Genomic DNA, 24,202 nt, shown 5'->3' with positions numbered 1-24,202 from the left:
GGTGCATACTCTTTTAGCACACTATGCCCCTTCACAGAGAAAAAATATCCTGTAGCATATCAGTCTGATCCTGCCCAATGACAGTCCAGCGCCGAAATACCAGGCAATTCTTCTCTGAACAAGAGAAAACAACAACCCCAGACAATCGTTTCGGCCTTTTGTGGGCCTCGTCAGTGAGGTGCAGTCGCATCTCTCTAAGGGCATATGTGCAAGGAGTCCACGTCTGGTTTCCCCTTTTACTCTTAGGGAGACCCAAGAGCAATTTGCATAAATAAAAAGAGAGAGAGAGATGCACTCAGCTGAGACAGAACAAAAGCTGGAAAAACTTCCGTGCCTGTTCATTTTATTATAGTGTGTCACTCAGGGTGCATACTCTTTTTAGCACACTAAAGTTCTATTTAGAAGCAACAAAGGATTTCAGACAAACGTCTTCTCTGTTTGTCGTTTATTCTGGCAAGAGGAGAGGTCAAAAAGCTACTGCTACCTCTCTTTCCTTTTGGCTGAAAAGCATCATCCGATTGGCTTACGAGACTGCCGGACGGCAGCCTCCTGAGCGCATCACAGCTCACTCTACTAGGGCCGTGGCTTCCACATGGGCCTTCAAGAATGAGGCTTCTGTTGATCAGATATATAAGGCAGCGACTTGGTCTTCCCTGCACACTTTTGGGAGAAAGGTTTTGCAAGCTGTGGTGCCTTCTGATTGGCTCCCTCCCTTCATCCGTGTCCTAAAGCTTTGGTATTGGTTCCCACAAGTTATGGATGACGCCGTGGACCGGACACACCAATGTTGGAGAAAACAGAATTTATGCTTACCTGATAAATTACTTTCTCCAACGGTGTGTCCGGTCCACGGCCCGCCCTGGTTTTTTAATCAGGTTTAATGAATTTCTTTCTTTAACTACAGTCACCACGGCACCTTATGGTTTCTCCTGTTTTTTTCTCCTGTCCGTCGGTCGAATGACTGGGGTGGGCGGAGCCTAGGAGGGACTATATGGACAGCTTTTGCTGTGCTCTTTGCCATTTCCTGTTGGGAAGAGAATATTCCCACAAGTTATGGATGACGCCGTGGACCGGACACACCGTTGGAGAAAGTAATTTATCAGGTAAGCATAAATTCTGTTTTTTTCTTTCATGATTCAGATAGAGAATACAATTTTAAACAACTTTCTAATTCACTTCTATTTAATTTGTTTCATTCTCTTGGTATCATTTGTTGAAGGATCAATCAAAATATATATGCAGCCACTAATCAACAGCTAGAACCTAGGTTCTCTGCTGCTCCTGAGCTTGCCTAGATAAACCTTTTAGCAAAAGGATAACAAGAGAATGAAGCAAATTAAATAATAGAAGTAAATTGAAAAGTTGTTTAAAATTGTATGTTCTATCTGAATCATAAAATAAAAAAATTGGGTTTCATGTCCCTTTAATTAGTGTACTTCATTCTTAGCAGTCACAGTCCTTGTTCACTAAAACATTCTGGCAAATCCGGTCAACTTAGTTTCTTCTTTCTATGATTACTGCCCTATTTAACTCATATTTTATTTTCCTCCTGACATCATCTACAAGGTAAAGTGGGTGCTATACGCAGGATGGTGGTTTATTTGCGTCCACTTCTGCAGTGCTTTATGCACATTTTATTATATATATATATATATATATATATATATATATATATATATATATATATATATATATATATATATATATATATATATACTGAATAAATATCATATGCAGTTTAAGCCTCTTTCCAATTTACTTCTGTTATTAACTTGTGCTCAGTGTTTTATATGCACACTTCATGAGGCACCAGCTACTACCTACAGTGTATATGTATGAATCTGTGATTGGCTAATGGCTGTCACATGATACAGGGGCCGACAAATTGATATAAACATTGAAATTTGTAAGTGCTGCTGCATTTTCTATGCACTGTGTTGTAATGATGTTTGTTTCAGCACTATATAATGCATGCGTAGACGTGGTTGGCTTTTTAGTAAACACAAGCAGACAAATCTACGTTTTCAGTTACAATGGCAGAAGTAAAGGTGGAGGTAACCCAGGACCCAATCTGAGATCCTAGACATTGTTACATCTGGGATTGTTAGAGATGGGACCCCAAATGTTTATTTCAGATAGAGCAACCAATTTTAAACAACTTTCCAGTTTACTTCTGTTATCAAATTTGCTTCATTCTCTTGGTATCCTCTGTTGAGGGAGGAGCAATGCATTACTGGGAGCTAGCTGAACACATTGGGTGAGCCAATGACAAGAGGCATATATGTGTAGCTACCAATTGCCAGCTAGCTCTCAGTAGTGCATTGCTACTCAACAAATGGTACCAAGAGATTAGATAGTAGATGTAAATTAGAAAGTTTAAAGGGACAGTAAAGTCAAAATTAAACTTTAATGATTTGGATAGAGCATGCAATTAAAAACATCTTTCTAATTTACTTATGTTATCAATTTTGCTTTGTACTTTTTGAATCTTTTATTGAAGAGTAAAGCTAGTTAGGCTCATAAGATCTCACAAGTGTGCACGTGTCTTTAGTACTCTATGGCAGCTGTGTTTTGCAACATTGTATAACAAACCTACAAATAATGTTGCAAATCACTGCTGCCATAGAGTACTAAAGACACGTGCACACTTGTGAGATCTTATGAGCCTAACTAGCTTTACTCTTCAATAAAAGATACCAAGAGAATGAAGCAAATTTGATAACAGAAGTAAATTAGAAAGTTGCTTAAAAGCGCATGCTCTCCGAATCATGAAAGTTTGATTTTGACTTTACTGTCCCTTTAATTTAGACTTTTCTTTTCCTTTAATGTATTGCTATGCAGCCCTTCCAGACACCTAAAAGTTATGCCTGTCTCTAAAAAAGTCCATCCATAATTATGGTACAGTTTAATGCTCACTGACATGTTAAAGGGACAGTAAAGAAAAAAATAAACGTTTATGATTCAGACAGGGTATGTCATTTGAAACAACTTTCCAATTTACTTTTATTAAATTTGCTTTGTTCTATTGGTATCTTTTGTTTAAGGCTAAACCTAGGTAGGCTCATATGCTGATTTATAAGCCCTTGAAGACCACCTCTTACCTCAGTGCAGAGGTTTTCAGTTAGACACTGCTAGTTCATGTGTGTCATATAGATAACATTGTGCTCTCTCCCATGGAGTTATGCATGAGTCAGCACTGATTGTCTAAAATGCAAGTTTGTAAAAAGCACTGAGATAAGGGGACAGTCTGCAGAGGCTTAGATAGAAGGTAATCACAGAGGTAAAAAGTGTATTAATATAACATTGTTGGTTATGCAAAACTGGGGAATGGCTAATAAACCGGTTATCTATCTTTTTCAACAATAACAATTTTCAAGTAGACCCTTTATGGCTTTAAAAACATCAGTAATCTTATTTACATTTGTATTATCTGGTATTAAATGAAATCACTTCCTGCAAAGTAAACATCATTTAATTGCTTACACTATATATTCTGTGTTTATTCCAGATGTCACAGCACCAGGTTCTTGCTGTTCAGCAGTTGGCAAAAGTAATGGGCTGGCACGTACTGAGCTTTAGTAATCAAGTAGGACTTGGGCCAGTTGAAAGTATAGGGAATGGATCCTCAATAACTGTGGCATCTCCAAATGGCGATTATTCTGTTTCAGGTAGGATTTAAAGGTGTATTAGTGATTTATGTCTTGGTTATAAATTAGCTCTTTTTGCAAAGCTACCTCTTGCAAAAACGGATTGACTTTTCGTATAACTTTGCAAGTCCAGTTTTGACCATGGATATTCAATTGATCATATAGGGTTTCAAATGAGATACAAATATATAGCGTCGTGGAATATCCACATTGTTCTATATGAAAGGTACATTGTACTCCCACAATTTTCTTTTATCCATATGAAAAAGTAGTATTTTTGTAATACAGCAGTTTCAGTTGTGTACTTCCTGCTAATATCTATTGTGTGCACCTATCTACTAATGAGCATCAAAATAAAGTACATTTCAGCCAATGATCATCAGAAGGAAATAGCTGTGATCAATAAGTATGCAGCTAATGCTGCTGTATTGGTTTCATTTTAAATAAACAGCCTTTACTTTTTCATTTTTTCAGGCAAAATGTAGCTAATTAAAATAGATGGGGTATGTGTGTGTGTATATACTGTGTATATGTGTGTGTGTATATATATATATATATATATATATATATATATATATATATATATATATATATATATATATATATATATATATATATATATAAAACAACAAAAAAGTGGTAAAGATATAAACCTCAGAGCGCGCCTTTCTGTCTTCCAGAATATATATATTTGTGTATATCTTTAAGAAATGTAATAAAATTAAATTATATTTGGAAGCGGCTATCTGATCAATATACCTAAATTGTGCAAACTTAAATTTGAACAGAAAAAAGGGACAGCACTTATTCCAACCGTATATCACAAAATGAGACTTGGATCGGATATTTACAGTTTCCAAAATTTAATACAAAAAAATGGCAATACAATTGACAAAATAAAATATGCTAAAAAAAATATTTGCACTAAAACAATGTGTGACAGGAACTTTGTCCTAAACATGTGACTGCAGGACAAACACAGACTGACAGCCGACTTATACACAGACTCAACTACGCATTTCATGGTCTCATCCAATCCAAGTCTCATTTTGTGATATGTGATTGGAATAAGTGCTGTCCCTTTCTTTTTCCACTGTCTGTTCTAAATGTGGAAATGTATGCTTGCACAAAATATATATATTTAGCTCTGGAAAAAATTAAGAGACCGTTCAATTTTTTTGTTAAATCAGCGTCTCTACATGTATGGCAGCCATTCAATTCTAGTGTTTGTGTCTGTTAAATTCCATTTTACTTAATGAGGTACTGAATAGGTGATCACCTGAACCAAATCTTATTTAATGAGCAAAATAACAAAAACCACTGCTGTGATCAACACTATCCTCTTGCAATAGGATCAGCTGGATGGCAAAAAAAAAAATGCTATTAGTAGTAATGGGAATCAAAAGTAACTGTTGACCATGCCAAAAGAGTTGAAAAGAAACGTCTTGAGTGAGGAAAAGAAGCGTTCAATTCTGGCTTTACTGGCAGAAGGTATGCAGTGAGTGTCAGGTTGCTTTCATCCTTTAAAATTTCAAAGACAACAGTTTATAAGAACAAGGTCAAGAAGCAGACATTGGGGACTGCAAAGCTACAGACTGAACGAGGGTGAAAACGACTCTCTTCTACCCAGAATGACCACAAACTTATTCTAATTTCACTCAACAACCAAAGAATGACATCAAGTTACCTTCACCACAGCTGCCATTTGTCATTTTTTTGAAATGCACAGTGAGGACGGTTCGAAACAGGCTCCTAGGGGCAGGGCTGAAGTCATGCAAAGCTATAAAAACATAATTTATGTAAGAACTTACCTGATAAATTCATTTCTTTCATATTAGCAAGAGTCCATGAGCTAGTGACGTATGGGATATACATTCCTACCAGGAGGGGCAAAGTTTCCCAAACCTCAAAATGCCTATAAATACACCCCTCACCACACCCACAATTCAGTTTAACGAATAGCCAAGAAGTGGGGTGATAAAAAAGTGCGAAAGCATATAAAATAAGGAATTGGAATAATTGTGCTTTATACAAAAATCATAACCACCACAAAAAAAGGGCGGGCCTCATGGACTCTTGCTAATATGAAAGAAATGAATTTATCAGGTAAGTTCTTACATAAATTATGTTTTCTTTCATGTAATTAGCAAGAGTCCATGAGCTAGTGACGTATGGGATAATGACTACCCAAGATGTGGATCTTTCCACACAAGAGTCACTAGAGAGGGAGGGATAAAATAAAGACAGCCAATTCCTGCTGAAAATAATCCACACCCAAAAATAAAGTTTAACGAAAAACATAAGCAGAAGATTCAAACTGAAACCGCTGCCTGAAGTACTTTTCTACCAAAAACTGCTTCAGAAGAAGAAAATACATCAAAATGGTAGAATTTAGTAAAAGTATGCAAAGAGGACCAAGTTGCTGCTTTGCAAATCTGGTCAACCGAAGCTTCATTCCTAAACGCCCAGGAAGTAGAAACTGACCTAGTAGAATGAGCTGTAATTCTTTGAGGCGGAGTTTTACCCGACTCAACATAGGCAAGATGAATTAAAGATTTCAACCAAGATGCCAAAGAAATGGCAGAAGCTTTCTGGCCTTTTCTAGAACCGGAAAAGATAACAAATAAACTAGAAGTCTTACGGAAAGATTTCGTAGCTTCAACATAATATTTCAAAGCTCTAACAACATCCAAAGAATGCAACGATTTCTCCTTAGAATTCTTAGGATTAGGACATAATGAAGGAACCACAATTTCTCTACTAATGTTGTTGGAATTCACAACTTTAGGTAAAAATTCAAAAGAAGTTCGCAACACCGCCTTATCCTGATGAAAAATCAGAAAAGGAGACTCACAAGAAAGAGCAGATAATTCAGAAACTCTTCTGGCAGAAGAGATGGCCAAAAGGAACAAAACTTTCCAAGAAAGTAATTTAATGTCCAATGAATGCATAGGTTCAAACGGAGGAGCTTGAAGAGCTCCCAGAACCAAATTCAAACTCCAAGGAGGAGAAATTGACTTAATAACAGGTTTTATACGAACCAAAGCTTGTACAAAACAATGAATATCAGGAAGAATAGCAATCTTTCTGTGAAAAAGAACAGAAAGAGCAGAGATTTGTCCTTTCAAAGAACTTGCGGACAAACCCTTATCTAAACCATCCTGAAGAAACTGTAAAATTCTCGGTATTCTAAAAGAATGCCAAGAAAAATGATGAGAAAGACACCAAGAAATATAAGTCTTCCAGACTCTATAATATATCTCTCGAGATACAGATTTACGAGCCTGTAACATAGTATTAATCACAGAGTCAGAGAAACCTCTTTGACCAAGAATCAAGCGTTCAATCTCCATACCTTTAAATTTAAGGATTTCAGATCCTGATGGAAAAAAGGACCTTGTGACAGAAGGTCTGGTCTTAACGGAAGAGTCCACGGTTGGCAAGAGGCCATCCGGACAAGATCCGCATACCAAAACCTGTGAGGCCATGCCGGAGCTACCAGCAGAACAAACGAGCATTCCTTCAGAATCTTGGAGATTACTCTTGGAAGAAGAACTAGAGGCGGAAAGATATAGGCAGGATGATACTTCCAAGGAAGTGATAATGCATCCACTGCCTCCGCCTGAGGATCCCGGGATCTGGACAGATACCTGGGAAGTTTCTTGTTTAGATGGGACGCCATCAGATCTATTTCTGGAAGTTCCCACATTTGAACAATCTGAAGAAATACCTCTGGGTGAAGAGACCATTCGCCCGGATGCAACGTTTGGCGACTGAGATAATCCGCTTCCCAATTGTCTATACCTGGGATATGAACCGCAGAGATTAGACAGGAGCTGGATTCCGCCCAAACCAAAATTCGAGATACTTCTTTCATAGCCAGAGGACTGTGAGTCCCTCCTTGATGATTGATGTATGCCACAGTTGTGACATTGTCTGTTTGAAAACAAATGAACGATTCTCTCTTCAGAAGAGGCCAAAACTGAAGAGCTCTGAAAATTGCACGGAGTTCCAAAATATTGATCGGTAATCTCACCTCCTGAGATTCCCAAACTCCTTGTGCCGTCAGAGATCCCCACACAGCTCCCCAACCTGTGAGACTTGCATCTGTTGAAATTACAGTCCAGGTCGGAAGCACAAAAGAAGCCCCCTGAATTAAACAATGGTGATCTGTCCACCATGTTAGAGAGTGTCGAACAATCGGTTTTAAAGATATTAATTGAGATATCTTCGTGTAATCCTTGCACCATTGCTTCAGCATACAGAGCTGAAGAGGTCGCATGTGAAAACGAGCAAAGGGGATCGCGTCCGATGCAGCAGTCATAAGACCTAGAATTTCCATGCATAAGGCTACCGAAGGGAATGATTGTGACTGAAGGTTTTGACAAGCTGCAATCAATTTTAGACGTCTCTTGTCTGTTAAAGACAGAGTCATGGACACTGAATCCATCTGGAAACCCAGAAAGGTTACCCTTGTCTGAGGAATCAAAGAACTTTTTGGTAAATTGATCCTCCAACCATGATCTTGAAGAAACAACACAAGTCGATTCGTATGAGATTCTGCTAAATGTAAAGACTGTGCAAGTACCAAGATATCGTCCAAATAAGGAAATACCACAATACCCTGTTCTCTGATTACAGACAGAAGGGCACCGAGAACCTTTGTAAAAATTCTTGGAGCTGTAGCTAGGCCAAACGGCAGAGCCACAAACTGGTAATGCTTGTCCAGAAAAGAGAATCTCAGGAACTGATAATGATCTGGATGAATCGGAATATGCAGATATGCATCCTGTAAATCTATTGTGGACATATAATTCCCTTGCTGAACAAAAGGCAAGATAGTCCTTACAGTTACCATCTTGAACGTTGGTATTCTTACATAACGATTCAATATTTTTAGATCCAGAACTGGTCTGAAGGAATTCTCCTTCTTTGGTACAATGAAGAGATTTGAATAAAACCCCATCCCCTGTTCCGGAACTGGAACTGGCATAATTACTCCAGTCAACTCTAGATCTGAAACACATTTCAGAAATGCTTGAGCTTTTACTGGATTTACTGGGACACAGGAAAGAAAAAATCTCTTTGCAGGAGGTCTCATCTTGAAACCAATTCTGTACCCTTCTGAAACAATGCTCTGAATCCAAAGATTGTGAACAGAATTGATCCAAATTTCCTTGAAAAAACGTAACCTGCCCCCTACCAGCTGAGCTGGAATGAGGGCCGCACCTTCATGTGGACTTAGAAGCAGGCTTTGCCTTTCTAGCTGGCTTGGATTTATTCCAGACTGGAGATGGTTTCCAAACTGAAACTGCTCCTGAGGATGAAGGATCAGGCTTTTGTTCTTTGTTGAAACGAAAGGAACGAAAAACGATTATTAGCCCTGCTTTTACCTTTAGATTTTTTATCCTGTGGTAAAAAAGTTCCTTTCCCACCAGTAACAGTTGAAATAATGGAATCCAACTGAGAACCAAATAATTTGTTACCCTGGAAAGAAATGGAAAGTAAAGTTGATTTAGAAGCCATATCAGCATTCCAAGTTTTAAGCCATAAAGCTCTTCTAGCTAAAATAGCTAGAGACATAAACCTGACATCAACTCTGATAATATCAAAAATGGCATCACAGATAAAATTATTAGCATGCTGTAGAAGAATAATAATATCATGAGAATCATGATGTGTTACTTGTTGCGCTAAAGTTTCCAACCAGAAAGTTGAAGCTGCAGCAACATCAGCCAAAGATATAGCAGGTCTAAGAAGATTACCTGAACACAGATAAGCTTTTCTTGGAAAGGATTCAATTTTCCTATCTAAAGGATCCTTAAACGAAGTACCATCTGACGTAGGAATAGTAGTACGTTTAGCAAGGGTAGAAATAGCCCCATCAACTTTAGGGATTTTGTCCCAAAATTCTAATCTGTCAGACGGCACAGGATATAATCGCTTAAAACGTTTAGAAGGAGTAAATGAATTACCCAATTTATCCCATTCTTTGGAAATTACTGCAGAAATAGCATTAGGAACAGGAAAAACTTCTGGAATAACCACAGGAGCTTTAAATACCTTATCCAAACGTTTAGAATTAGTATCAAGAGGACCAGAATCCTCTATTTCTAAAGCAATTAGTACTTCTTTAAGTAAAGAACGAATAAATTCCATTTTAAATAAATATGAAGATTTATCAGCATCAACCTCTGAGACAGAATCCTCTGAACCAGAAGAGTCATCAGAATCAGAATGATGATGTTCATTTAAAAATTCATCTGTAGGGAGAGAAGTTTTAAAAGATTTTTTACGTTTACCAGAAGGAGAAATAACAGACATAGCCTTCTTTATGGATTCAGAAACAAAATCTCTTATATTATCAGGAACATTCTGCACCTTAGATGTTGAAGGAACTGCAACAGGCAATGGTACTTTACTAAAGGAAATATTATCTGCTTTAACAAGTTTGTCATGACAATCAATACAAACAGCTGGAGGAATAGCTACCAAAAGTTTACAGCAGATACACTTAGCTTTGGTAGATCCAGCACTAGACAGCGATTTTCCTGTAGTATCTTCTGACTCAGATGCAACGTGAGACATCTTGCAATATGTAAGAGAAAAAACAACATATATATAAAGCAAAATTGATCAAATTCCTTAAATGACAGTTTCAGGAATGGGAAAAAATGCCAAAGAACAAGCTTCTAGCAACCAGAAGCAATGAAAAATGAGACTTAAATAATGTGGAGACAAAAGCGACGCCCATATTTTTCGCGCCAATAAGACGCCCACATTATTTGGCGCCTAAATGCTTTTTGGCGCCAAAATGACGCCACATCCGGAACGCCGACATTTTTGGCGCAAAATAACGTCAAAAAATGACGCAACTTCCGGCGACACGTATGACGCCGGAAACGGAAACGATTTTTTTGCGCCAAAAAAGTCCGCGCCAAGAATGACGCAATAAAATGAAGCATTTTCAGCCCCCGCGAGCCTAACAGCCCACAGGGAAGAGTCAAATTTTTGAAGGTAAGAAAAAATGATTAAATCAAATGCATTATCCCAAATATGAAACTGACTGTCTGAAAATAAGGAAAGTTGAACATTCTGAGTCAAGGCAAATAAATGTTTGAATACATATATTTAGAACTTTATAAACAAAGTGCCCAACCATAGCTTAGAGTGTCACAGAAAATAAGATTTACTTACCCCAGGACACTCATCTACATGTTTGTAGAAAGCCAAACCAGTACTGAAACGAGAATCAGCAGAGGTAATGGTATATATGAGTATATCGTCGATCTGAAAAGGGAGGTAAGAGATGAATCTCTACGACCGATAACAGAGAACCTATGAAATAGACCCCGTAGAAGGAGATCACTGCATTCAAATAGGCAATACTCTCCTCACATCCCTCTGACATTCACTGCACGCTGAGAGGAAAACCGGGCTCCAACTTGCTGCGGAGCGCATATCAACGTAGAATCTAGCACAAACTTACTTCACCACCTCCATCGGAGGCAAAGTTTGTAAAACTGAATTGTGGGTGTGGTGAGGGGTGTATTTATAGGCATTTTGAGGTTTGGGAAACTTTGCCCCTCCTGGTAGGAATGTATATCCCATACGTCACTAGCTCATGGACTCTTGCTAATTACATGAAAGAAAAGCCCTTTATCAATGAGAAGCAAAGAAGAGCCAGGCTGAGGTTTGTAAAAGACCATAAGGAATGGACCGTAGAGGACTTGAGTAAGGTCATCTTCTCTGATGAGTCCTATTATCAGCTTTGCCCAACATCTGGTCATCTAAAGGTTAGACAGACCTGGAGAGGCCTACAAGCCACAGTGTCTCACACCCACTGTGAAATTTAGTTGAAGGATCAGTGATGATCTGGGGGTGCTTAAGCAAGGCTGGAATCAGGAAGATTTATCTTTGTGAAGGACGCATGGATCAAGCTACGTACGAATCAACCTATATACAAGGTTATCCTGTAAGAAAATTTGCTTCCTTCTGCTCTGACAATGTTCCCCAACCCTGAGGATTGTTTTTTCCAGCAGGTCAATGCTCCATGCCATACAACCAGGTCAATCAAGGTGTAAATAGAGGACTACCAGATCAAGACCCTGTCATGGTCAGCCCAATCTCCAGACCTGAATCCCATTGCGCCAGGAGTGGCATAAAGTCACCCAACAGCAATGTGAAAAACTGGTGTAGAGTATGCCAAGACGCATGAAAGCTGTGATTGAAAATCAGGGTTATGCCACCAATTGATTTCTGAACTCTTGCTAAGTTAAAACATTAGTATTGTGTTGTTTATAAATGAATATGAACTTGTTTTGTTTGCAATACACAAGGTTTAAAACACTGCATTTTTGTTATTTTGACCAGTTGTTATTTTCTGCAAATAAATGCTCTAAATAACAATATTTTTATTTGGAATTTGGGAGAAATGTTGCCAGTAGTTTTATAGAATAAAACAGAAATGTTAATTTTACTCAAACACATACTTATACATAGTAAAATCAGAGATCATTTTGCAGTGGTCTCTTTTTTTTTCCCCAGAGCTGTATATGTTTTTTTGTGTGTGTTTTTTTTAGTAAATGTCTCAAATTTGATGTGTTTATGCTTTGTGTAAGTATTATTGCCAAATATATTATTAAAGGGACATCAAATAATTAGCTACTGGGTACTGCTAAAGAAGCTAGTTTAAGCCATAACTAGTTCCGATGCATAACTGTAGCTTAACAGGTGCTGTACATACCCCAATAAAGGATATAGGTTGACCTTTCAGTCTACAGCTGCAGCATGAACCAGGGGGGGGACCACTAGGTTCCCTGGTCTGGTCATTTATTTTTTGTTTTATTTTACTTTTTTATTGCTTTAAAGATACTGTTGTCAGAAAATACAAGTAGAATATTTGAAAAATAGTGGCTTAAATAGTATTTTTGCAGTGTTTGTCTTAACAATTGTGCAGAGTGAGTCTGTTTTTTAATTTCCTGTTATGAGCTGTGTGATACTTCTGTATATTTTTCTTCCTCAGACCCTCCTTAGCCACTGCACAGTTTTTAAGGCATTTCTAGCAAAAATACTACTTAAAGAGACTTAAAACCAAAAACGTTTCATTCCATTTTACTTCTATATCAAATGTGCTTTGTTCTCATGTTGTTCTGTCTTGAAGAGATACCTGGATTGGTAGCCTGCATATCTGGAGCGCGATATGACAGGAAAATTGCTGCTACCTAGTACTCTTCCTAATGTATAACATTCTTGCTAAATTGCTAAGTGCTGCAGCCTCGTGCAAGCTCCTGAGCTTATCTTCCTTCTTTTCAACAAAGGATACCAAGAGAACAAAGAAAATGTGCTAATGTAAAATTGAAAGTTGTTTAAAATTGCATGCTCTGTCTGAATCATGATATAACATGTTTGGCCTTTATGCCCCTTTAAATTATTATTTATAAAAAATATATACTTTGTTTTCGGACTACAGTGTCCCTTTAAACTTTAATTTTGTATATACCTATATCCTACAAGTAATAAATACATGTGAGTATACTGATTTTAATATAAACAAAACTAGATTTGTTTTAAATATATATTTTTTTCTTTTCTGTACAGTACGTAATGGTCCTGAAAGTGGAAGCAAGGTTATGGTGCAGTTTCCCCGGTTTCAGAGCAAAGAACTTCCAAAGAGTGATGTGCTACAGGATAATAAATGGCAACACCTGCGCGGACCGTTTAAAGAAGTGCAGTGGAATAAAATGGAAGGACGTAACTTTGTATATAAAATGGAGTTATTAATGGCAGCATTGACTCCCTGCTAGCAGCTGTTGAACAAAAAGCTTGGACATGTAAATATTTTTTAGGTTCCCATAAATCATGCTGCAGATTTGACAGCTTAATTCACTGTATTATTTCATTGAATTAAATGTTTTTCTACATTTCTTTTTCAAGTTTGATCAGTGTTTTTGTCTGAGTGAGTGTGCAAGAACAATAGGGGTTTTGTATTTGTGAGGGTTTGTGTTAAACAGTTTGTAATTGACATTTTTGCAAATCCTTCAAATTAGTTAACGAACCATAAGAATAAACTTTCATGCACATAAATAATACTCGCATTTAGGCATGTTAAAGGGACATTAAACTCAAAATCTAATAGCGTAAATTTGAATCAGCACTGCAGTATACATTCATTATTTTTGCCTGCTTTTGCTGTAAGATACCACTGAAAATTGTGCGTGTTCCACTCCCACAAGAAAGGTTGGAATTTTCTGTGTAGTTAAAGGAACACTACTATAAAATTTGTTTCCTCTTAATGTGTGTGACGACCAAGGTTAACCAACCCTGCGCCAGTCACTTGTTTGACACAGAAAGGGTTATCAGACCCCTTCTACTGTCACTACTCTGTCACAGTTTAGCCACTCCAGGCAAGCCTGTGATTTAGTTCAGTGGGTGCAACACTCTCTAGTTAAAGAAATGCCCAAAAAAAAACTTTAATGTCACCCACACTAAACTAACACTATATCTAGCTGCCACCACTTAAGATTATTTGATATGGGAAATCTTAAGGAAAACCCAGAAAATTACAAATTAAATCCCAGATTACAATTTAGCAAAAAAAATAACATAAAATCACAGTACTAATACTACCAGTCTTACTACCAGTCTCTTTCAGTAACGTGGTTCAAATATTAGGCAAAAGCCAAAGCTTAATAAATGAATGTTTATAATTGCGAAAAAAATTAGCAGAATGTATTAATAATAAAAAGATTAACAAATAGAATTACACAAGGAAACAGTTTTTAAAATAAAAAAGAGAAAAAGCAGAACCCTTATAATTTACTAGTCTTGGTATCTGTGCCAGGGAGATTGGCAGGAAAAGATGATCTCTCACTTTGTTGGTATACAGCCTCCCATGTAATAAGAAGAACTTTTACATGTTAAAACACAAAACTTTATACCTCTTTCAGGAGATCAGGTTGCTTGCTCAACCTTCTTTGCAAGGGCTGGGAAGCCCCTATCTTTTATGACAGTCAATAAACTCTGTCTTTTCCTGAAATTATAGAACACATCGTAATTTCTGCTAGGTAAATCAATTGCATATATACAAATAGGCAACCTCTTAGGGATATTGTGAGGAGTATTTTATACCCAACACCATATATATTGCATTCTATATGTTTCTGAGCATTATTTCTCTTGTTAAGTGTATCCAGTCCACGGATCATCCATTACTTGTGGGATATTCTCCTTCCCAACAGGAAGTTGCAAGAGGATCACCCACAGCAGAGCTGCTATATAGCTCCTCCCCTAAGTGTCATATCCAGTCATTCTCTTGCAAGCCTCAACCAAGATGGAGGTCGTAAGAGGAGTGTGGTGTTTTATACTTAGTTTATTCTTCAATCAAAAGTTTGTTATTTTTAAATGGTGCCGGAGTGTACTGTTTATCTCAGGCAGTATTTAGAAGAAGAATCTGCCTGCGTTTTCTATGATCTTAGCAGAAGTAACTAAGATCCATGGCTGTTCTCACATATTCTGAGGAGTGAGGTAACTTCAGAGAGGGAATGGCGTGCAGGTTTTCCTGCAATAAGGTATGTGCAGTTAATATTTTTCTAGGGATGGAATTTGCTAGAAAATGCTGCTGATACCAAACTAATGTAAGTAAAGCCTTAAATGCAGTGATAGCGACTGGTATCAGGCTTATTAATAGAGATGCATACTCTTATAAAAATGTAATATAAAACGTTTGCTGGCATGTTTAATCGTTTTTATATGTATTTGGTGATAAAACTTATTGGGGCCTAGTTTTTTTCCACAAGTAACTGTTGCTCTTCTTATTGGTGTGCAGATACTTAGAAAGACGCCAAAAAGCGGTAAATCCGACGTACGTTTCGCAAGAAGCTTTATCAAGATCCTTGATAAAGCTTCTTGCGAAACGTACGTCGGATTTACCTCTTTTTGGCGTCTTTCTAAGTATCTGCACACCAATAAGAAGAGCAACAGTTACTGGACTTTCTGGGGAAGGTTGTGTGGTCCAGTTTCTACACTCCTTACCACGGTTTCTGGTATCTTGTTAAGCTCATATTGAGCAATTACTACATTGTATTGCCTAACTTATTGTAAAAGGTGTTTATAGCAGGTCTTGAGACGCTATTTTATATATTGTATTTTAATAAATTCTTTTATTCGAACAACTGGTACAATAATCTGTTTACCCAACAGTATAAAAGTGGGTGTGCGCTTATACCTGAGCTTGGCTATAGCTCCACCGCATGTGAGTAACCATTTGCACAGACACAAGTTTTGTATTGCAACAAAGTTACAGAAGTACGCTATGTGGCATATTTTCTCTTTTTTATGAGGATCAAGGGAGATCAAACAGAAGACTGAAGAGTGCCGGGAAGAATCTACATATCCTTATATGAACTCTATATAATTATTTTTTATGGTTTTATATATATTAGTGGCACCATATATTTTTTCAATTTGTGTTTATTTTATCATAATTTTAAATTTAAGCTTGAGAACCTCAGTGTGTTGCTTGGGGAGGTATTAGCTGCTCTTAATGACTGTAACACAGTTGCAGTACCAGAGAAATTGTGTAGGCTGGATAAATACTATGCGGTACCGGTGTGTACTGATGTTTTTCCTATACCTAAAAGGCTTACAGATATTATTAGCAAGGAGTGGGATAGACCGGGTGTGCCTTTTTCCCCACCTATATTTAGAAAATTGTTTCCAATAGACGCCACTACACGGGACTTATGGCAGACGGTCCCTAAGGTGGAGGAAGCAGTTTCTACTTTAGCAAAGCGTACTACTATCCCGGTTGAGGACAGTTGTGCTTTTTCAGATCCAATGGATAAAAAATTGGAGGGTTACCTTAAGAAAATGTTTATTCAACAAGGTTTTATTTTACAGCCCCTTGCATGCATTGCGCCTGTCACGGCCGGCGGCATTCTGGTTTGAGGCCCTGGAAGAGGCCATCCATACAGCTCCATTGACTGAAATTATTGACAAGCTCAGAACACTTAAGCTAGCTAACTCATTTGTTTCTGATGCCATTGTTCATTTGACTAAACTAACGGCTAAGAATTCCGGATTCGCCATCCAAGCGCGTAGGGCGCTGTTACGGTACCAACAGTGTACCAAGAGTTAATACCAGGGAACAACGTCCTGCATAGGGAATCAGCAATTCACAAACCAGCCAGTTTTCAGGTTTAAACAGAATATATGCTTTATTTGAAGGCAGCACACAGATTTATACACCCTGGCTTCAGGTTACAGAGGGCATTGGTTTAACAGTAAAGCAAACATATGAACAATGCATCAAACCTCTAACAATTGTCTATTCACAGGTAAAACAGATTAACATATTGAGTTAATTAACTAGGGAAGAACGTTTACTCAGACAATCTGATGTTGGGCAGTCTAGTTAACATAATTACACAAGGACACAATCAGTTTACCCAGACAGACTCCTGAGACACAATCAGATCTTAAACATACATAGAATACATCTTATTACTGAATATAGGAACAGTTCTTATTAGCTATAAAGTCTTTTATGCCCACTTGGCTTATAGAGTCACAATTGCTCCCACAAGGGGCACTCACACCCTGCACCCATCCTGTATTTATGGATACAGGGTGACACAGACATAAGACAGAGTTATGAAAGTACATGGGGTGTCCAGCATATAAAATTCCATATTTCTCCAACATAGGTGTGTCCGGTCCACGGCGTCATCCTTACTTGTGGGATATTCTCTTCCCCAACAGGAAATGGCAAAGAGCCCAGCAAAGCTGGTCACATGATCCCTCCTAGGCTCCGCCTACCCCAGTCATTCTCTTTGCCGTTGTACAGGCAACATCTCCACGGAGATGGCTTAGAGTTTTTTAGTGTTTAACTGTAGTTTTTCATTATTCAATCAAGAGTTTGTTATTTTCAAATAGTGCTGGTACGTACTATTTACTCAGAAACAGAAAAGAGATGAAGAATTCTGTTTGTATGAGGAAAATGATTTTAGCAACCGTAACTAAAATCCATGGCTGTTCCACACAGGACTGTTGAGAGCAATTAACTTCAGTTGGGGGAACAGTTTGCAGTCCCTTGCTGCTTGAGGTATGACACATTCTAACAAGACGATGTAATGCTGGAAGCTGTCATTTTCCCTATGGGATCCGGTAAGCCATGTTTATTACGATTGTAAATAAGGGCTTCACAAGGGCTTATTTAAACTGTAGACTTTTTCTGGGCTAAATCGATTGATTATTAACACATATTTAGCCTTGAGGAATCATTTTATCTGGGTATTTTGATATAATAATATCGGCAGGCACTGTTTTAGACACCTTATTCTTTAGGGGCTTTCCCAAAGCATAGGCAGAGTCTCATTTTCGCGCCGGTGTTGCGCACTTGTTTTTGAGAGGCATGGCATGCAGTCGCATGTGAGAGGAGCTCTGATACTTATAAAAGACTTCTGAAGGCGTCATTTGGTATCGTATTCCCCTTTGGGTTTGGTTGGGTCTCAGCAAAGCAGATACCAGGGACTGTAAAGGGGTTTAAAGCTTAAAACGGCTCCGGTTCCGTTATTTTAAGGGTTAAAGCTTCCAAAATTGGTGTGCAATATTTTCAAGGCTTTAAGACGCTGTGGTGAAAATTTGGTGAATTTTGAACAATTCCTTCATGTTTTTTCGCAATTGCAGTAATAAAGTGTGTTCAGTTTAAAATTTAAAGTGACAGTAACGGTTTTATTTTAAAACGTTTTTTGTACTTTCTGATCAAGTTTATGCCTGTTTAACATGTCTGAACTACCAGATAGACTGTGTTCTGAATGTGGGGAAGCCAGAATTCCTATTCATTTAAATAAATGTGATTTATGTGATAATGACAATGATGCCCAAGATGATTCCTCAAGTGAGGGGAGTAAGCATGGTACTGCATCATTCCCTCCTTCGTCTACACGAGTCTTGCCCACTCAGGAGGCCCCTAGTACATCTAGCGCGCCAATACTCCTTACTATGCAACAATTAACGGCTGTAATGGATAATTCTGTCAAAAACATTTTAGCCAAAATGAACCCTTGTCAGCGTAAGCGTGGCTGCTCTGTTTTAGTTACTGAAGAGCATGACGACGCTGATATTAATATCTCTGAAGGGCCCCTAACCCAATCTGAGGGGGCCAGGGAGGTTTTGTCTGAGGGAGAAATTACTGATTTAGGGAACATTTCTCAGCAGGCTGAATCTGATGTGATTACATTTAAATTTAAATTGGAACATCTCCGCATTTTGCTTAAGGAGGTATTATCCACTCTGGATGATTGTGAAAATTTAGTCATCCCAGAGAAACTATGTAAAATGGACAAGTTCCTAGAGGTGCCGGGGCTCCCAGAAGCTTTTCCTATACCCAAGCGGGTGGCGGACATTGTTAATAAAGAATGGGAAAGGCCCGGTATTCCTTTCGTCCCTCCCCCCATATTTAAAAAATTGTTTCCTATGGTCGACCCCAGAAAGGACTTATGGCAGTCAGTCCCCAAGGTCGAGGGAGCGGTTTCTACTTTAAACAAACGCACCACTATTCCCATAGAGGATAGTTGTGCTTTCAAAGATCCTATGGATAAAAAATTAGAAGGTTTGCTTAAAAAGATGTTTGTTCAGCAGGGTTACCTTCTACAACCCATTTCATGCATTGTCCCTGTCACTACTGCCGCATATTTCTGGTTTGATGAACTGCTTAAGGTGGTCGATAGTGACTCTCCTCCTTATGAGGAGATTATGGACAGAATCAATGCTCTCAAATTGGCTAATTCTTTCACTCTAGACGCCTCTTTGCAATTGGCTAAGTTAGCGGCTAAGAACTCTGGGTTTGCTATTGTGGCGCGCAGAGCGCTTTGGTTGAAATCTTGGTCGGCTGATGCGTCTTCCAAGAACAAGCTACTAAACATTCCTTTCAAGGGGAAAACGTTGTTTGGTCCTGACTTGAAAGAGATTATCTCTGATATCACTGGGGGTAAGGGCCACGCCCTTCCTCAGGATCGGCCTTTCAAGGCAAAAAATAGACCTAATTTTCGTCCCTTTCGTAAAAACGGACCAGCCCAAGGTGCTACGTCCTCTAAGCAAGAGGGTAATACTTCTCAGGCCAAGCCAGCTTGGAGACCAATGCAAGGCTGGAACAAGGGAAAGCAGGCCAAGAAACCTGCCACTGCTACCAAGACAGCATGAAATATTGGCCCCCGATCCGGGACCGGATCTGGTGGGGGGCAGACTCTCTCTCTTCGCTCAGGCTTGGGCAAGAGATGTTCTGGATCCTTGGGCGCTAGAAATAGTCTCCCAGGGTTATCTTCTGGAATTCAAGGGACTTCCCCCAAGGGGGAGGTTCCACAGGTCGCAGTTGTCTTCAGACCACATAAAAAGACAGGCGTTCTTACATTGTGTAGAAGACCTGTTAAAAATGGGAGTGATTCATCCTGTTCCATTAAGAGAACAAGGGATGGGGTTCTACTCCAATCTGTTCATAGTTCCCAAAAAAGAGGGAACGTTCAGACCAATCCTAGATCTCAAGATCTTAAACAAATTTCTCAAGGTCCCATCGTTCAAGATGGAAACCATTCGAACTATCCTTCCTTCCATCCAGGAAGGTCAATTCATGACCACGGTGGATTTAAAGGATGCGTATCTACATATTCCTATCCACAAGGAACATCATCGGTTCCTAAGGTTTGCATTCCTGGACAAACATTACCAGTTCGTGGCGCTTCCTTTCGGATTAGCCACTGCTCCAAGGATTTTCACAAAGGTACTAGGGTCCCTTCTAGCGGTGCTAAGACCAAGGGGCATTGCAGTAGTACCTTACCTGGACGACATTCTGATTCAAGCGTCGTCCCTTCCTCAAGCAAAGGCTCACACGGACATTGTCCTGGCCTTTCTCAGATCTCACGGCTGGAAAGTGAACGTGGAAAAGAGTTCTCTATCCCCGTCAACAAGGGTTCCCTTCTTGGGAACAATTATAGACTCCTTAGAAATGAGGATCTTTCTAACAGAGGCCAGAAAAACAAAGCTTCTGGACTCTTGTCGGATACTTCATTCCGTTCCTCTTCCTTCCATAGCTCAGTGCATGGAAGTGATCGGGTTGATGGTGGCGGCGATGGACATAGTTCCTTTTGCGCGCATTCATCTAAGACCATTACAACTGTGCATGCTCAGTCAGTGGAATGGGGACTATACAGACTTGTCTCCGAAGATACAAGTAAATCAGAGGACCAGAGACTCACTCCGTTGGTGGCTGTCCCTGGACAATCTGTCTCAAGGGATGATGTTCCACAGACCAGAGTGGGTCATTGTCACGACCGACGCCAGTCTGATAGGCTGGGGCGCGGTCTGGGGATCCCTGAAAGCTCAGGGTCTTTGGTCTCGGGAAGAATCTCTTCTACCGATAAATATTCTGGAACTGAGAGCGATATTCAATGCTCTCCAGGCCTGGCCCCAGCTTGCGAGGACCAGGTTCATACGGTTTCAATCAGACAACATGATGACTGTTGCGTACATCAACCATCAGGGGGGAACAAGGAGTTCCCTAGCGATGGAAGAAGTAACCAAAATTATTCTTTGGGCGGAGTCTCACTCCTGCCACCTGTCTGCTATCCACATCCCAGGAGTGGAAAATTGGGAAGCGGATTTTCTGAGTCGGCAGACATTGCATCCGGGGGAGTGGGAACTCCATCCGGAAATCTTTGCCCAAGTCACTCACCTGTGGGGCATTCCAGACATGGATCTGATGGCCTCTCGTCAGAACTTCAAAGTTCCTTGCTACGGGGCCAGATCCAGGGATCCCAAGGCGGCTCTAGTGGATGCACTAGTAGCACCTTGGACCTTCAAACTAGCTTATGTGTTCCCGCCATTTCCTCTCATCCCCAGGCTGATAGCCAGGATCAAGCAGGAGAGGGCGTCGGTGATCTTGATAGCTCCTGCGTGGCCACGCAGGACTTGGTATGCAGATCTGGTGAATATGTCATCGGCTCCACCTTGGAAGCTACCTTTGAGACGAGACCTTCTTGTTCAGGGTCCGTTCGAACATCCGAATCTGGTTTCACTCCAGCTGACTGCTTGGAGATTGAACGCTTGATTTTATCGAAGCGAGGATTCTCAGATTCTGTTATCGATACTCTTGTTCAGGCCAGAAAGCCTGTGACTAGAAAGATTTACCACAAAATTTGGAAAAAATATATCTGTTGGTGTGAATCTAAAGGATTCCCTTGGGACAAGGTTAAGATTCCTAGGATTCTATCCTTCCTTCAAGAAGGATTGGAAAAAGGATTATCTGCAAGTTCCCTGAAGGGACAGATTTCTGCCTTGTCGGTATTACTTCACAAAAAGCTGGCAGCTGTGCCAGATGTTCAAGCCTTTGTTCAGGCTCTGGTTAGAATCAAGCCTGTTTACAAACCTTTGACTCCTCCTTGGAGTCTCAATTTAGTTCTTTCAGTTCTTCAGGGGGTTCCATTTGAACCCTTACATTCCGTTGATATTAAGTTATTATCTTGGAAAGTTTTGTTTTTAGTTGCGATTTCTTCTGCTAGAAGAGTCTCAGAATTATCTGCTCTGCAGTGTTCTCCTCCTTATCTGGTGTTCCATGCAGATAAGGTGGTTTTACGTACCAAACCTGGTTTTCTTCCAAAAGTTGTTTCTAACAAAAACATTAACCAGGAGATTATCGTACCTTCTCTGTGTCCAAAACCAGTTTCAAAGAAGGAACGTTTGTTGCACAATTTGGATGTTGTTCGCGCTCTAAAATTCTATTTAGATGCTACAAAGGATTTTAGACAAACATCTTCCTTGTTTGTTGTTTATTCAGGTAAAAGGAGAGGTCAAAAAGCAACTTCTACCTCTCTCTCTTTTTGGATTAAAAGCATCATCAGATTGGCTTACGAGACTGCCGGACGGCAGCCTCCCGAAAGAATCACAGCTCATTCCACTAGGGCTGTGGCTTCCACATGGGCCTTCAAGAACGAGGCTTCTGTTGATCAGATATGTAGGGCAGCGACTTGGTCTTCACTGCACACTTTTACCAAATTTTACAAGTTTGATACTTTTGCTTCTTCTGAGGCTATTTTTGGGAGAAAGGTTTTGCAAGCCGTGGTGCCTTCCATTTAGGTGACCTGATTTGCTCCCTCCCTTCATCCGTGTCCTAAAGCTTTGGTATTGGTTCCCACAAGTAAGGATGACGCCGTGGACCGGACACACCTATGTTGGAGAAAACAGAATTTATGTTTACCTGATAAATTTCTTTCTCCAACGGTGTGTCCGGTCCACGGCCCGCCCTGGTTTTTTTAATCAGGTCTGATATTTTATTTTCTTTAACTACAGTCACCACGGTACCATATGGTTTCTCCTATGCAAATATTCCTCCTTAACGTCGGTCGAATGACTGGGGTAGGCGGAGCCTAGGAGGGATCATGTGACCAGCTTTGCTGGGCTCTTTGCCATTTCCTGTTGGGGAAGAGAATATCCCACAAGTAAGGATGACGCCGTGGACCGGACACACCGTTGGAGAAAGAAATTTATCAGGTAAACATAAATTCTGTTTTCCATGCAGTCTCTGGGTATCCTTAAGCCCATGTACCTCCAGCCCAAAGAATGTTCCATAACAGGCCCTCCAAGGTACAGTGGCGAGATTGGTTTTGTCACATCTCTCCCCTTTTCCAAACAGACTAACAGGGTATCTGACCTCCTGCCGGTCAGTGCCCTGGTTAGTCCAGCAACCCACCCATAAAACACAATTAGTAGTACAGTCCACCCACAATAAATGGTTACTACACCTGAGTACGGGGAAAACTTGTCCATGTCCAGGTGCCTCACCACAGCTGTGTGGGGGACTGGTACGCTGAATTGGTGGGTTGCGAGGTGGGCAGAGACCAGCTGTACTCTGCCAGGGTGCCAGCACTACCATGGAAGTAGCCTGGTGGGAGCCTGGTTGCTGGAGGGGGAGACCGACTGTCTCCCCTTTGGATACATAGCTGTGCTGCTGGAGGGGGAGACCAATCGTCTCCCCTTTGGCTAAACAGCCGTGTTGCTGGGGGACAGGACCATCAAACTCCTCTCCCTCTGGTTTGTCATGCTCGGCTGTCCAGGGTATGTACTGTGCCATATACCACCAGAGCGCCTGGTAGGCATGTCAGTTTGCTGGGACAATCCATCTGTATTCCCGTTATGAGAGAGAATTCTTGTCCATACAAACAAGGGTTCAAATTCCTCAGTGCCCAGACCAGGGCCAAACAGTCCTTCAAAATCCCATCAGCTTCTTTACGAGTTTTCTGTACCTGCTCTTTATAGGTATCCACAATCCCTTCATACTGACATAGGGTGCCCTTGAGTTGCTGCACCTCACTATGAGCCAGCGTCAGCTTCTCCTCCAGTGTCACTAAGTTTTTCTTTAATGTTTCATGTTCCACTCTCAAGCTGGTGTTTTCTGCAGTCTGTCGGTGCAGCTTGTCTAGCAGAGATTCACGTTCTAAACGTGCTTTTTCCTCTGCGCTCCTCTTCTCCTTCATCAGCGCATTGTAACGGGACTTCCACGTATC

The 24,202-nt window shown here is 40.0% G+C and overlaps 1 protein-coding gene across 1 annotated transcript in view; it reads left to right on the top strand.

Annotated features, from left to right (window-relative positions):
• Positions 1–13,570, top strand: part of LOC128643662 (mediator of RNA polymerase II transcription subunit 17-like) — a gene marked incomplete at its 5' end in the record, with an annotated part of 45,901 nt that extends 32,331 nt beyond the window's left edge. The window contains 2 exons of the mRNA XM_053696488.1: positions 3,509–3,668; positions 13,248–13,570. Coding sequence (XP_053552463.1) covers positions 3,509–3,668; positions 13,248–13,453 — 366 coding nt within the window. The remainder of the gene's footprint in view (positions 1–3,508; positions 3,669–13,247) is intronic.
• Positions 13,571–24,202: the final 10,632 nt, after the last annotated feature.

The sequence above is a fragment of the Bombina bombina genome, unplaced genomic scaffold, assembly GCF_027579735.1.
Source record: "Bombina bombina isolate aBomBom1 unplaced genomic scaffold, aBomBom1.pri scaffold_832, whole genome shotgun sequence".
NCBI classification, from domain to species: Eukaryota; Metazoa; Chordata; class Amphibia; order Anura; family Bombinatoridae; genus Bombina; species Bombina bombina.
This window is presented reverse-complemented; position numbering and strand designations above follow the sequence as displayed.